Here is a 15,343-nt window from a genome sequence, read left to right as displayed (position 1 = left end):
CCTGCTTTAGGGTGACTGATGGCAGTCTCAGCCAATCACAGGAGCATAGGAGATAAGTACACTACTGCCTGCTTGTCTCATTTAAAGCTGGCATTGGCAAAATGACAACAAAATCCACGATAACATTTCAGTTTATTATCATTCAAGCTGCGTAAGAGGGAACTACACTCCTGTGTCCTTTCTGGACTTTCAGTCCTAATCTTAGCTGTGGTGGAAGACTTTTGGCAATCATTTATGTCTTCAGTCCAATTTTGCTGAGTAGTAAAAAGAGTATAAAATAATATATTAGAAGTAAGGTGCATGTAGGAAGAACAAGAGTGTGCTAGGACTCGCACCTGGAGCCAAAAGTCAGCCTTGACTTTGTTTAAGTACATTAGAAACATACGTTGGGTGGGAGGGGCTTGCCACAAAGACGGAAGTGCTCAGACAGCTTTTTGGCATTTCAGCCGTAATTGGATAGAGACAGTGTAGATAGACAGGAAAGCAGGGAGAGAGAGCGAGGGGAAGAAATGCAGCAAAGGGCCGCGGGTTGGACTCAGACCCGGGCCTACTGCTCTCTGGCATGTGGTCACCTGCTCACCCACTAAGTGTGAAACACCCATTTCAAATCGGAAGTTGGAATTTCTGAATTGCCGGTTGCAAATCTCAGCTCAAGTTCTTAAGTTGGACTTCCAACTTTAAAGGTTAGGGCAGCCACACTAAGCCTGACTTCACAATCCAACACGGCAGCAGTGCGGTAGCAAAACTGTACAACTTCAACTGTGCAGCCATTGTTGTGTCCTTGTCACTCGCTACATTAACCGTACGCACGGTCGGGCTCTATCCGCGAATGCACTGCAGCGTCATGTACAAGAATCGAGCACTGACGCATGAATGGCTCCACCGTTCCAAAACTCAGAATAAATCCTGTTTTTTTCTTTCTCCTCTGACTTCACAAGTGGACTACGCTCAACAGTGACATCTGACTTACGAGGCAAATAAAACACAAAAATCGTAATTACAAAATGGACTTTCATTTAATATAAAAGGGGTTTTCGTATTGCTTCCCTGTTCCCCAAGCTGTCGCCACATGGCTCCACATGTTTGATTTAGCACAGGTTTTACACAGATGCCCTTCCCGACACAACCTTCCCATTTATCCGGGCCTGGAGCAGGCACCAGGAGCACGCACGCTTCTTACTCTTGGTGGCACAACTTGTGTCTCCTCCTGGAACCAAACCTAAATGGGACTTGTTTTTCAAGCTAGAATTGAACGTGCGCTCTTTGACCTGCTAACCAACATTATTTACTACTACACCATCAGAGGAACTGAAAGCTACGAAGACATGAAGACATCAATTAGACAGAAGACAGGTGATTTTTTGCAACCACAGGAGTCACTAGCCTACTGGCCATTAAAAAGACTACAGATTTTAGCACGTCCACTTAACTTCACTGTTCAAACTCAGAAGCTACATTTTTTTAGCATCTGTGGAAGTGCTGAAGAAGTGCAGCTACTTTCTAGATTTCTGCTCACTGCAGCTGTAACTGACTCCCATGTATCAAAAAAACATTTGTCACGATATTGGTGAGCAGTAAACTTAAACCCAAGCTTTCAAACACCAAAGGAGGAGTTTCTGCTTCCCGAGTTTATGGAGTTGACCAAGTGTTGAAGTGTGATTGACGGAATTGCAGATGAGTGACAACGTAAAGGAAAAGCAACATACGGTGTGCTTGTAAATTGCTGGAACATCACAAGCTCCCTGAAGAGCTTCAGTGCCACCAAACATCAAACTAAATCCGAAACCTCAGAAACTCTCCCTGAGTGTCACGCAGCATTCCTCCAAACACATTAGCTCATTTGTTTTTTTGCATCTGACAGCCGAGAGGCAAAATCTCCCATGTCCACTTTTGCAAAACGACTTTGCCAAACGCTTACGAGGACACGTGGAATTCACCTCACCTGCATTAAACAATACTTTTCTTGCGATGTTTGCTTTGCCACACAGCACTCAGCCGAGTGTCACTGTCACATAATATGATAATTCACAACATTTTCATACTCATCAAACCATTCAGTGACCCCTCATGCCCTATATCCATTCCTCTGCATTCATTATCGTTCTGCACTCATTTATTCATGTTTTCCTTCCCCCTGTCTGTCACCCATGAATATCTGGCAATGGCAACGTCCATAGCAACAGCGAAGAAACTGTGACTCGTCAAAGTTAAAGGTCCAGCCACGTCTGTCTTGTAGCGCCCCGAACATTACCAGGCTGAACTTGCAAAATACCCGTCTGAGGCTAAGACGAGCATGAAATGTGTGCCTCGCAGCTTAAAATCACATTTACAAGCAGGGAACTGAACGTACCAACCTAAAAAACAACTTAGTGGAAACTTGCGATAATAAGCTTAAAGGCGTCAACCTTCATTTACGAGCAACAACTTCTGACGAGGCATTTTGACACGTTTAATATTCACAACTACAAGAGCCAGACAGCTACCACAACACAGCCAGTAAGACATGTGGAGTCAGTTTAAGAGCAATCTTGCTTATGGCGTGTGTTTGAGCATCTGCGCTGCTTGCTAGCTGTCAAACTGCAAGAAGGAGCATGAATCAGACGTGGGGAGAGAAGAAATAACAGAGAAGGATTTCAAAGGGAGAATAGTCTGAAGTAGAAAGTTAAAAGAAAGACTGAATTTGAATTTGTACAAACACGACGCACACACACTCTCGCTCTCTCACACACATACACTTGCACACACACTTGCACACACACTTTTGAGCACTAATGTGAAAACTGCTGAATGGATGACAGGACTGTATTCAAGAGCCAAGGACGCATACATAACAAAGCCTGGAGCATGCACATGGACCCGTACACACAGACACATGTGCGCGCGCACACAGAGTCCCCTCTTCCCGGACACTTTGCTCTCGAGAGGGCGGAAAAATTAATGAGAGTACAATCCTTTATCACCCTTGAGACAGAGAGAGAGAGAGGGAACGAGAGAAAGAGGGAGAGGGATGGAGAGAGAGAGAGAGGGTAATCCAGTGTCCTCCCTTTGCTGTGGTTGCCATGGGAACCCCCATCTCACCGTAGGAACTGACTTCTGAGTTTCACGATCCGCTTGCATCCTGTCTGGACTGGATCACAACACAATTAATACGCACACACAAACTCTCTCTTTCTCACACACACACACACACACACACACACACACACACACACACACACACACACACACACACACACACACACACCAGAAACCAAGGTCTTCCTGCTGAAGCTTCCTTCACTCCTTCAAAAGCTTAAGAGAGCCGTTTTAATGCTGTTTCATCTGTATAAGTTACAGCAGCTTAAATAATCCCCCTGTGTGTCTGTGAAACACACACACACACACACAGACACACACACACACACCTTAGTTAAACTATAGGAACCCGGCAGGGTCAAAAGTGTGAGTGATGGATGAGCAGGGAGTATTTTCACAGTTGGCACATCGTTCAGTATCAGCGATGAAACACGGAGGGAACGTCCTTTCCCCTGTTTCGCTCTCCCTCCAATGCTTTTCCTTTATTTCCTCTCACACTCAACCTTTCCCTTATCATCTCTCATTTTCCTCTACAACCTTTTTTTGTGCCTCCTCTCTTTGGCCCAATTATTTTTCTCTTTCGCTTTGCTCCTCCTGCTCTCTGTGTCTCCCTCGTCCTTTATATAGTGCAGCATAATTTCCCATCTTCATTTCCTATCACTTCTTGCATATCTTTTTTTGCCTCTCCCATCCACTCCTGTGCACACGCACTCCCCGCTCCGTGTGGAGCGCCTCTGCTCGGCACCCTCCCCCGTCTGCTTCTACCATCTCCACATACGACTGCCCTTGGGTAGAGTTCTCGTCTCTGACAGAAGCCCGAGTCTCAGCCAACAGATAAACCGCAAGTAAAAAAAAGTAATAATTAACATTGTGAAAAAGCTGAGCAAAGGCACAAAGAGTAGGAAATATGTATAAAGTATATAAAGTAAGGGGGTAAAAGGGGGCAAGAATGATGGATGATGAGGTGAGGAATATGCTTAGATCAGGTGAACAAAGGGAGGAGAGCAGCTAAGACCCTGACTGTTCAAGCTCTTAAGTAGTCCAAATGTGGCATGGCCCCTTCTTTGTCTTCTCATCCTAATTGCCTCTTATCCTCTCATTTTCACACTCTTCTTCCCTCTTGTACAGTGGCAGAGTCAGACAAAGGTAAAGACCCCACAATAATACAGAGAAAGCACCAGCAATGAAACCACCCTCTTTGAGCAAGCACTTAGTGACTGTGGGAAGGAAAAACTCCTTTTTAACAGGAAGAAACCTCCAGAAAAACCAGGCTCAGGGAGGGACGGCCCTCTGCCATGAATGGTTGGGGTGATGGCAGGGAGACAGGACTGTCTCTCTCCCATGCTGTGGAAGAGAGCCAAAAATTAAAAGTGAGAAAAAGTGAGAGAGTATCTAAGGGAAGATTCAGGATCACTTGATCGAGCCATAAGTATAAACTTTATCACAAAAATAAGTTTTAAGCCTAATCTTTAAAGCAGAGAGGGTCTCTGTTCCCCAAATCCAAACTGGGAGCTGGTTCCAAAGGAGAGTGGCCTGAAATCAGAAAACCATCATGGCAATAATTTTCCTTTCTGTTGCAAATCACCAACCGTAAAATAGTACAGCAGCATTTCAAAAGAAGAGATCATTAGATGGAATTGATTAACTGATATATAGAATTCAATTATACCATTTTGGCAATTAGACTGCGATAGATAAACACAACAGAATGAAATGCCAGAGCAGGACCCCCGAGAGTCGAGAAGGTGGATGGAGTGACTCGCTTGAGGTGGAAAATGCTAGGAGGTGACTTGGGTTGAATGGACAATGAAAGATTAGCAGCACGATTTAAAGATAGCAGGGTGGAGGCTTATTGGTTTAAAGAAACAATGATGTCAGCATTGAGATTTGCAGCGTGGGAAAGTGGAAGTGATGTAATGAATAAGCTTAGCAGCCAAGCACACGGGAACACAGACAAATGAGTGAATACAGATGTTCCTTATTGAACTCCTGCATAAGCTTCATTATTATTTGCTCTGAGAGACATGACTGCCATGGAGAATACACCATGGCTGCTCATGTGTGGGACAGTTTTTTTATGAAGCTTTTCTTCTGAAAAGCTTCCTACTGTAGTGGTTTACACATGTACCTACCTGCTAAAGCAAACATGCAGAGCTGCCCGCTGTGGCAACCCCCCTCGTGAAAAGCGGGCAGCCAAAAGTAGCTTCTACTTACGTAACCGTAAACTGATTGAATAAATCTAGGAAAGCTGCTCAAGTTGTTCTTTTAACTGTTGATAAAGCTCAGGAGATCGTTACCATAGGAAAGGTGTAGGAAAACCAGCTCCAGAGAAAAGTTACTGTAGAAAAACAGGAGCTACTGGATGTCACTCAGGATCTATGAGCATGTGTGTAGCCCCCTATTGGGCCTGAACATGGCCACCCGCAGATACCCCTTTGCTCCACCCGTTCTCCCATCCTTCTTCCCCTCTCCCCCACTCAAACACCCTCTGCTCACAGGTAATAAAGGTCAGGCAGACATTATAAATCAAATCAGATCACATCACCATGATCTTTGTGGCATCATCCGCCACCCTTGGCTGAGATAAACATGCTAAGACCTTCATGTGGCAACATTTTCATGTGAAATGTTCATTAAGTTAAAAGCATCATCCGCAGTTGGTCTTGGATTTACTACCCGAGTCTCACGAGCCATGAAGTCCAGGTTTGATTCCAGCAGAAAACAGTGCTGCCTGCCCATGCTCCCTTCTCTCCTGTCAGTATACTTTATTGTTGAATGACGGCAAACGCACCCTTAAAGAGCATCTGTTTGAGCCGCCATAAAATCTGACAGACATTCATGTTACTTATAGGATGAATGGGTATCACTGCTGTGCTCTTATCAAGGACTTAAACTGGTTTAGGATCATCTATCAGAATAAATACACTGTACTCAGCACAGGTCCATTCTGCTCCTGTCATGTATACCCCCTCGTGTAAAGTCTACATCTGAATGTAAAGTTACAATCAGCCACAGTAAGTATGTAATACCTCTGTGTGTTAACTTGTGATCCTCTGTTTACACAGCTGATTGATCTTGGCTTGACATGTTTCCTCACTAAAGTCTTCACCAGCTCTCACATCAGTTTGAAAGCTGCAGGAAATTACTATTTTGAAACACAGGTACAATTTTTGTCATTTTAGCCTTTTGTGAAAATCCTCCATTTAGATTTAAATGATAAAAATGAGCTCCAAGTCTAAACTGACTTTTAGTTTGAAAGGCTGAAAAAGAAGCACTGCCCCCACTGTCAAAGAGTGACATATTTATACACAGGCCCCTGTTTTTAAGGACTAAAAATCAGGATAAAATTATCATTTTTAATGCTTAGTAAAGAAATATATCCAGCTAGTGACTTCTAGAGTCTAGAACCTATGAGCATCATTAAACAATGGGTTTACTCCTTTAGGATTTTTGGCTGAACCGTTACTGCAGCTTCAGCTTTGAACACAGTGTACACTGACCACTTTGTTGGGTACACTCTGGCAGTCTTTTGTCCCTTTAGTACCTACTGAGCATCATTAAACACCAAGATCCACATGAGTATTGTTGCTGACCGTGTCCACCACTTTATGACCACTGCAGCAACAGTGAGATACTTTCATGTCAATATAAACCAAAATGCCTGAGAAGTGTTTCCAACACCTTGTTGAATCTGTGCCATGAAGAGTTAAGGCAGTTTTGCAGGGAAAAGGGGGCCCAGACTGGTACTAGCTGGGTGTGTCTATTCCCAATGAGTGTCAATTTCTGGGGTAAAGCTTCATTCTTCATCTAGTGTTAAATGATTTATAATTTGCAAATTACTTAAAAAGGATGAATGAAACCAAAGGAAATGCACTGAATGGGACGACTGAAATATGAACTACTGTGTTTGCATGAGCAACCTGCTCACTAGTTTTCTCATGCTCTTTGCTGCTTGGCCTCACACTGTCACTTTGGAATCCATACACACAGACTTGATTAAACATAACCTAGTTAAGCTCAGAGTCTGTCATGTGCAATGTGTGTGTGTGTGTGTGTGTGTGTGTGTGTGTGTGTGTGTGTGTGTGTGTGTGTGTGTGTGTGTGTGTGTGTGTGTGTGTATTCGAGCAACAGAGAGGGAGAGATAGAGCCTGAAAGAAGGTGGGCCAAGTTAGTCAAGTTGTCAAGTCACTGGCTCCACCCCTTATTAGGATGACAGCTTGTAACCATGGAAACAGATGCTGGAATCATGTTAATTGGCTGAAATGATTCTGACAGTTCACCCTACTTTGAGTAGGTTCTCATGCTATCCATCGATGTCTAACTATCACCTCCTTACAGACGCATACACACACACACACTTCAACCCTATTAAGAAGCTGTTTAAGAAGAGGAAAACAGGGGGGATAAACAGGGAGCATGGGATCAATGCCAAGCAGAAAGGGATGAAAAGAGCACAATAAGAGAAAGGAAGATACTTGCACAGGAGTGATGGAATCAGCTTTTCTCCTCTTTAAACAAAAGGAAATGCTCTGAATGTTTCATACACTGCTGAATAAGTTATGTCAATGTGTGTGTGTGTGTGTGTGTGTGTGTGTGTGTGTGTGTGTGTGTGTGTGTGTGTGTGTGTGTGTGTGTGTGTGTGCGCGTGTGCGCGCGCGCGTGCTTACCCCCATGCGTCCACATATGCTTGTTTCTGTCTGTGTTGCATGTTACACTGAAAGAGTGGGATAACTGCCACATGGAAAGCTCAGCACTTGACAAAGTAGGCACCTTGCTCCACACATAAAATAACTCCCATCCCCTCCCATTGAAACAAGAATAAAATCCAATAGAATTCACTGGAGCTTGGAAAGGCTGCAAGATAATGTTATATAACGGGAAAAGCCAGTCTCCTTTTTGTTCCTAATAATTGGGGGAAGAGATGTACAGTATGTCATAAACACGGTACAAAGGAGCATGCCTGCTTTCACAAAGAGGGAGGAAGTGGAAGGAAGGAGAAAGGAAATTAATTTGTAATATGTAGTTACTGAGTGAAAAAAGAAGAAGAAGCCAGAGAGGAAGGAGGGGTCACTTCAGGAAAAATGGGACTTTAGGCTCTTGGGGACTGCTCCCCGCCACTCCCCCCTCCCAGTGCGCTCACATTAATGTCCCTGACGAACAACGTCCACCCACATTACTTCTCCCGCAGATCATTCACAGTAACACACACACACACACACACACACACACACACACACACACACACACACACACACACACACACACTGTAAGTGAAATGCAATGAAATATGTGCGGCATAAAAACAAAGCGGGACATTTTCCAGCAGCTCGACGGACTCGCAGAAGGACAGAGAAGCAGACAGAAACGCAAGCTCGTATGAAAACAAATACAGCAAGCGGAAGTAAAAAGGCCGTCAGGGCAGAGCTACGCTGTTACTAAGCAACCAGGTGATTCCTCTAAAGAGCCTCACCATGGGAGATTCCCTCGTTTGTGTGAGGGCATTTACACACTTGGGTGTGCGTGTGTGGGCGTGCACGCTGGAAAGCCTGTGTGTGTGTGTGATGATGATGAATGTGTGGTTTTTAAGCATGCCCAGTAAGTTAGTAACAGCCCAGCAGGTAACAGAGCTTCATTGCATTTGTAGTTTTTTCTTCTTCTTCTTGGTGTACATTTTATTTATTCAGTAATTATGTATTTATATTTTATGGAGTACACAGAGTGCTGACAGTGGCAAATACCCACAGACGTGTCCTGACAAGTGCATAACGACACACAAGCGCACAAAAAGTAGAACACACACTACACACACACTACACACACACTCACATACACACAGACAGGCAAGCACACAAGGAGTCATAAGCTGTGGAAAATATTCAATTTGGAGAGCCTCAACAAATCCCTGAGGTGTTGCTGACGTTTATGCATGCTTCAGAGTATTCATAGCTGCTCACACACACTACAGCACTGATAACCACACACCTATTCACACTCACACCTTCACAGCAGAGCTGGGTAGAGGTTGAGGCTCAGAGTGAGAGACAGGGAGGCGAATTGGAGGTGAGACGATGAAGACAAAAGCAGTGGAAGCTTTGGGAGGTGACGTGAGTCTTCACTATTTGTGACTCCTGCTGCTGTATAAATGGAGGCCAGTAACAATGCAACTGACAGGCGACTGTAACCCTGGAGATTCATTAGGGCTTGTCACTATGGAAACCTCAAATCAGGAAAAAATGTTGGCCATCTTTCCCTACAACTAATTTGTCCAAGGAAATATCTGGGTACACACACACACACACACACACACACACACACACATACGCACAATACTGACCTTCTCCCCCTGTCCCCTGTGTTTAAACATAAAGTAAACATCTAGGAGCCTGTACAATGGCTCTGAGGAAGCACAGAGCTGAAACACAAACAGACAATCTTTGTCATATTATAAACACAACCTGCTTGCACACAGGCGTGTGTGCTTCAGGTGCACCGGCTGCAGCGAAGGATATGGGTGGCAGACAGCTCGAAGGCACCAGGACCGCGGTGGGCTGGTTTGGGTCAAAGCCAAAAGAACCACTGGCGCTAGAGCGGGGTAGGGCAGCTCTTCCTTCTCCTTCTCTTCCTCGTCCTCCCCTCTCCGTTCCCTTTCATCTCCCTCAACTGACACGCGCACCTTCTCCCCCTCCTCCTCCTCGTCCTCCTCCTCCTGCGTCGGTCCTCTGTGCTGCTCACGCAGGTCTGGCTCCTGGATGCCCGTCATGGCCGTGCTGTGAACAGCCCGAACCTGAAAGAGGGCGCAGGGGCACGGGCAAACTGTTCAGGACCCGGGAACACACCCTGCGACAAATTCCTGCAAAAATCCAGGAATCCTATACAGCAACGTAGGCACAGGCATGCTGGGATTTTTGCTTTAATGAGTGCAAACATTTCTCAGAATACAGACTATTAATTTCAAAGCATTCACTTAACAGTGTGTTATTTTATTACAAAGCATTTTTGGGGAGGTTATTTTGTGTTGTGGATGTGTGATGCGGTTTGATTGTTTGTGTGGGGAAGAACAGAGTTACGGTTTGGTTAGCAATGGGCACGTTGACTGAATCTACTGTAGAGATTAATCACGTCCTCCCAGCCTACATCTGCTGGATAGCTGAGAAAATACTCGATATGCTCAATATAGCAGCATTCCTATGCAGTGAGGTACAAAAAGTAACAAAAATACATTAAAGCTAATATCTTGTTATTGTTTTTTTTGTTTTTTTAAAGAAGCTTAATTTAAGTATTTTTCTGTAAAGCCTGTATTCCATACAGGAAAGTTTGTTTTTACACAGAAATCTGTTCATTCATGCAGATTACAATAGCTGAGAAACAAGCTGATTCTGGCAAAATCTGGCACCATAAAATTACTTTAAATTGAAAGTGGAAAGAATTACAGTGTCGGGATGGATGTGTGTGTACAGCGTGTTTGTTTCTGCTGTTTTGCCTTGCAGCTCCCAAAACAAACTGAGATCGTGTGGACTGTCACGCCTGCCACTCTGTCCACGAGCTGAGCAAGAAAGCAGGGGAAAGAAATCTTTCTGTGTTTCTCTGTGAAACAACACACCTTCACCAGAAGAATCGCAGCCAGCAATCCTGTGCAGGAAACATAAATCTACACAAATCTAAACAGAGTGAACTAATAGACATGAGCAGAGGTGCAAACAGGGTCAGCGTCGACAACAGGAAGCACTTAGACCTCTTCATAATAATCCTACAGCTGTACCATTCGGTGATGACAACAGGCCATTCCTACTGATGCTTTTAATCCAGACTGGCTTTAAACAATCTGGGCATGCCGAGATGAAGTAGCTTAGACGGCTATTTCTTATTGTCATGAAGTGTGGTGCAGAGTACTGAAGCTGTCGGTGCTTTCGTTTCTTTTTGTCATTTACAATAAATTTTCAACTTATGATGATTACCGTTAATTAACTCCATGAGTTATATTTCCTTGAGCTATAATTTGGGATACAGTCTGATGAAATGCAGGGACTTGGTCGAGCTACAGCTGCCTGCGTGCTGCCTTAAATTTGTCAGAGCACTGGAATATCGTGTCAGAAATGCCAGACTGAATGATGATCTCAGTTTAAATACGATGGCAAGAGCCAATTTGGTTGTTTTGGCTTGAAACGTATGTATTTATTTTGTAAAATTTCATGATATTTTTCAGCTTTACCGGCCACCACACTGGGCAGCATTGGCAGGCAAAGATGGGAGCTGGAGCATGTGATACAGTACACATTGTCATGACTACACAGCAAACGCTGCCCACTGGTGCACAGCGAGCTCGTTCTATTGCTTATTGATCCCCAGAGATTCTGGCAAATCCATTTTAACAGTCCGTAAGTTGGGGCCGGAGCAGAGTTACTTGGACAGTGTGAAGAAGAATCAGAACAACAGAAGTCTGAGCCAACCGTGAGTCCGTGCAGGAATATATATTGTGCCTACAGTGTGGCAGACAACGGGAGAGCTGGCTTGCAAGTTCAAAGCTTGGAGAGCAGTGAGTCTGTGTGTGTGCTTCTGATGAAAATAATGAGATTCAATCTGCCACTGTCATTATTTCCTGTGTATTCATTATGGGCACATAGCCTAGACAGTTTAAGGAGTCCAGGCACTTTATGGCATTTTGTTGTGACTCACTAGCTGTTGGGCGGACATCAATTAACCTCTGAAAAAAAGAACGAAAGAAATAGAAAGCAATTCTCCTGCACAGTTGAAAACCTGCTGATTAGTGCTTTCAAAACATTTTAAAAACTCATTATGAGCCTCCCTCGCTGACAGCCAAAGCCATGTGTGAATCCTTGCGAATCTCAATCAGTGACTAGAACCAAATATATTCACAGCTCTTTAAGACCTCTGAAACCCATTAACTCGGTTTTATACACAGCCTTTACGGCGGACTCATTACGTCTGCGTAAATTGAAAAGAAAAAAAAAATCTTTACCAGGAGTGTGTATCGTGCTTGACGAGAACACGACAAACAGCTGATGTCTGTACATCTCTAAATAGAACATTTCTTTTCATTCAATGCAGGAATTTAAATCCTCGTGAAGGCCACCACGACATTAACGGTGCCACAGCGTTTCCCAGCATTGCTGTGACAGCAAACAAGCAGCAGTCTAATTAATCCGATAATAAACTGCAGAATCTAATAAAAACAAATATTTCCGTTATAGAATGATGCAACAAATCACAAAGGCCTGAGCACGATAAGGTCACTAACTCGGTTTATAGAGCCACACACACTTTATGACTGCTCCTCACCACGTTATTCACATCATTTTATTCTTTACCTTTTTTTTCTTTGCAAAAGACAACCCGCCATTGACAAAGAGCGACAACACAATAACTGGACATTTTTCCTTTCTTTTGTGCCACGGGCTTTCGCCCAGCGCAGAGCCCGGGACAACGCAGCGAAGGGGGGAAAAGTACATTATAGCAGCAAAAAGCGAAAAAAACTTTGCCCGCTGTTCTTACCGGGGAGCAGCGTCCATCCACCAGCGTCACTCACTCCGGGTCCGCCGTGCGCCCGCAGCTCCAGGAGCCCCGTTGCTCCATCTGAGAGCAGCCCCGCTGGTCCTCTGCCTCCTCCCCCCTGCCGATATCCAAACTAACTCAGTCCTCCAGTAGGGAGGATGGGGGGAAAGGAAAGGTGAGAAAACGGCGAAGGTGTGTGGCGCGCAAGTTTTAATAAATGGAGAAAGTAAAGTTAAAAAGGAACCAGCTGTCCCCCCCTGTGCGCCTGCGTCCCCTCAGCCTGTGGACGCGCTGTGCGGTGTCAGGTACTGGAGTTGAGGCGCACCGGGGAGAGGGAGAGCTGCGTTAAGCCAGACGCAGAGAGCCAGACCGGACGCGCACGGATTTTACCTTCAAAATAAGACGACCCGGTCCCGGAAGTTGTGCATCAAATCGTCTGAAAACTGACAAATGACGCGTAAAAAAAGGCGAACTGCAAATTTTGATAGGAATCCGTGCTGGATACAGATCTCCATCTTTAGAGGATTTAGCTCGTTTAAGGCTAGCTCCTCCTCAGTCTGCACAGTATAGTTTTATAGTTGATAAATTACCAGTCATCCCAGTTAAACTTGCCTTTAATAAACCCATTAAAAGCACTTTGTTCACTTGACAAGCAGCTCTTCACTGCCACTCAGCTACACTTTCATTAAGGTCAACACAGATTGATAAACAGCGCTTACGATTTATAACAAACTATTTATTTTTTCATTTGACTTTTTATTTATTTTTATTTTTTATTGTAAACCTAAACCGTCTTGTACATTTATCCTCGTTACGTGGAATGAAACCCACCACGATGAGCGCTTGAATGACGTGAGGCACAATTTTATTTTGAAAGTTTTGATTGGAGCGGCTCGTTCTTCATGTTGGAGAGCTTGATAGTGACAGAGCGAGTCATGGCATGTGACTTGTCCTCTCGATCTTCTCCGCCTGGCGGTACACAGTAGGTTTTTCCCAATACTCTTCCTCCTGCCTCTGCCTGGCGGCGACCCCGGACAGTGTGTGTGTGTGTTAGTGTGTGTGTGAGGGAGTGCGTGGGCGGGGTGTGCTGTCATGTATGAGATGATGCTCCACAGTCACACTCTGCAGGGGTGTCGACTCACTAAAACCAGAGAGTTCCGACACAATACCTTTAAATCAGCTTACAGGCGATGCTGTGTCAGGTTTCGGAGGACCACAGATTACTAACCACTCACACCACAGGCCGCTCCATGATATTTCCATGATGGTGGGCCATCATGAGCATTTACATTAAGAAAAATGCAGTTATGCCAGAATGTCATAATTCACCTGTTTAAGTCCCTCATTAACACCTAAAACACATAATTATGCAGAATAAGCGTTTTATTTAAGCCACGTGTTACACACAGTTATCAGTATTTGTATGTTGTAGATGGTGTTGGGGTAACCACTCTGACTATAAATGACTTAACTCTGGATGAAGGAGGAAGTAAAGCAAAGCCCCAGAAATATAGTTGCTGGCCACGTTAATAGGTACATGTTAATATTGGCTTGTACCCTTTTTCCCGTCAGAAACAGCCTTACTTCTTTATGGCACAGATTCAGCACGGTGCTGGAAACGTTCCTCAAATGTTTTGGTTTATATTGACATGAAAGTATCACACAGTTCTTGTAGCTTGTCGGCTGCACATCCATGATATGAATCTCTCATTTTACCACATGCCAAATGTGCTCTGAGACCTGGTGGCTCTGGATTTAAGTCCAGTGAAATCATTGCCATGTTCAAGACGCGGGTTTGAGATGATCTGGGTTTTGTGACGTGTATCATCCATCTGGAGGAAACCATGAGAAGATGGGTACGCTATGGGGGTAAAGGGGCGGACATGGTCAGCAACAGCACTCAGGTAGGCTGTAATGTTTAAGCAATGCTCAGTTGGTACTAAGGGGCTCAAAGTGTGGCACGAAAGCAGCCTGATCCGTTGATATAAGATGGATCCATCATTTTGGGATGTTTAGCAAATTCTGACCTTGATATCCAAATGTTGCAGCAGAAATATAGATTCATCAGACTAGATAATGTTTTTCCAGTCATCTATTGTCCAATTTTGGACTTGAAACTATTTATTGAGACCATAAACGCATCAGTAAAGTGTTTACAGAAGTCATCGATAACCAGAGCTAAAGCCTTGTTTTGTCACTGACTTCTGTCAGACCTCTTTTTCTAACCATTTGGCCATTAGAAAAACAAGAGGGATAATAAAGGCAGTTGTGTTCTGGTGTCAGTTATCAGACCCAGAGGCTTGTTCGCAAGTGAAATACAAAGAAAAAACATGTTATGTAGCTCATCAGAGAGTGTCCAGACACAGTTGAGATACTCGATCTCAGAGCTGAATGTACTTGAACTACCTTACAACCTTAAAAGCAGCTACTAACTACAGCTTTGAAAAAAGGCCAAAGCAATGAGTAACCTGTGAAATTCCTTATTTATATGTAATAAAATAAAGATATAAAGTGGCATGAAGTGGAGGCATCAAGTAGTGCTTTGTCCTTTGCAGCAATACCTGTGAATCCAGTTTCCATAACTGAAATGAATTTTTTGCTTTAAAGCCAACTCGTTTGCAGTGTAGTCACACTACAGGAGGTAAGAACAAGTGATGTGACGCAGGCGGGGGAAAAGTAAACACCCCTAAATGTTATATATAGCACTGAAACTGAACCAGGGCTAATTTTTTCTGGGGGTGCCCTGCAATTCCCCAAA

General features: G+C 44.2%; 1 protein-coding gene across 1 annotated transcript in view; it reads right to left on the bottom strand.

The window, feature by feature from the left end:
* LOC120728664 (voltage-dependent T-type calcium channel subunit alpha-1H-like) overlaps positions 1–12,898 on the bottom strand; it is a 58,701-nt gene extending 45,803 nt beyond the window's left edge. Inside the window, exons 1-2 of the mRNA XM_040023713.1 lie at positions 12,586–12,898; positions 9,585–9,859 (exon numbers count right to left, since the gene is read on the bottom strand). Coding sequence (XP_039879647.1) covers positions 9,585–9,835 — 251 coding nt within the window. The 5' untranslated portion in view covers positions 9,836–9,859; positions 12,586–12,898. The remainder of the gene's footprint in view (positions 1–9,584; positions 9,860–12,585) is intronic.
* Between the last annotated feature and the right edge of the window lie 2,445 nt (positions 12,899–15,343).

The sequence above is a fragment of the Simochromis diagramma genome, unplaced genomic scaffold (genome assembly GCF_900408965.1).
Source record: "Simochromis diagramma unplaced genomic scaffold, fSimDia1.1 OVJJ01000302.1, whole genome shotgun sequence".
Taxonomy (NCBI): Eukaryota; Metazoa; Chordata; class Actinopteri; order Cichliformes; family Cichlidae; genus Simochromis; species Simochromis diagramma.
Note: the sequence above shows the minus strand (reverse complement) of the source record. Positions and strands in the feature narration are given on the sequence as shown.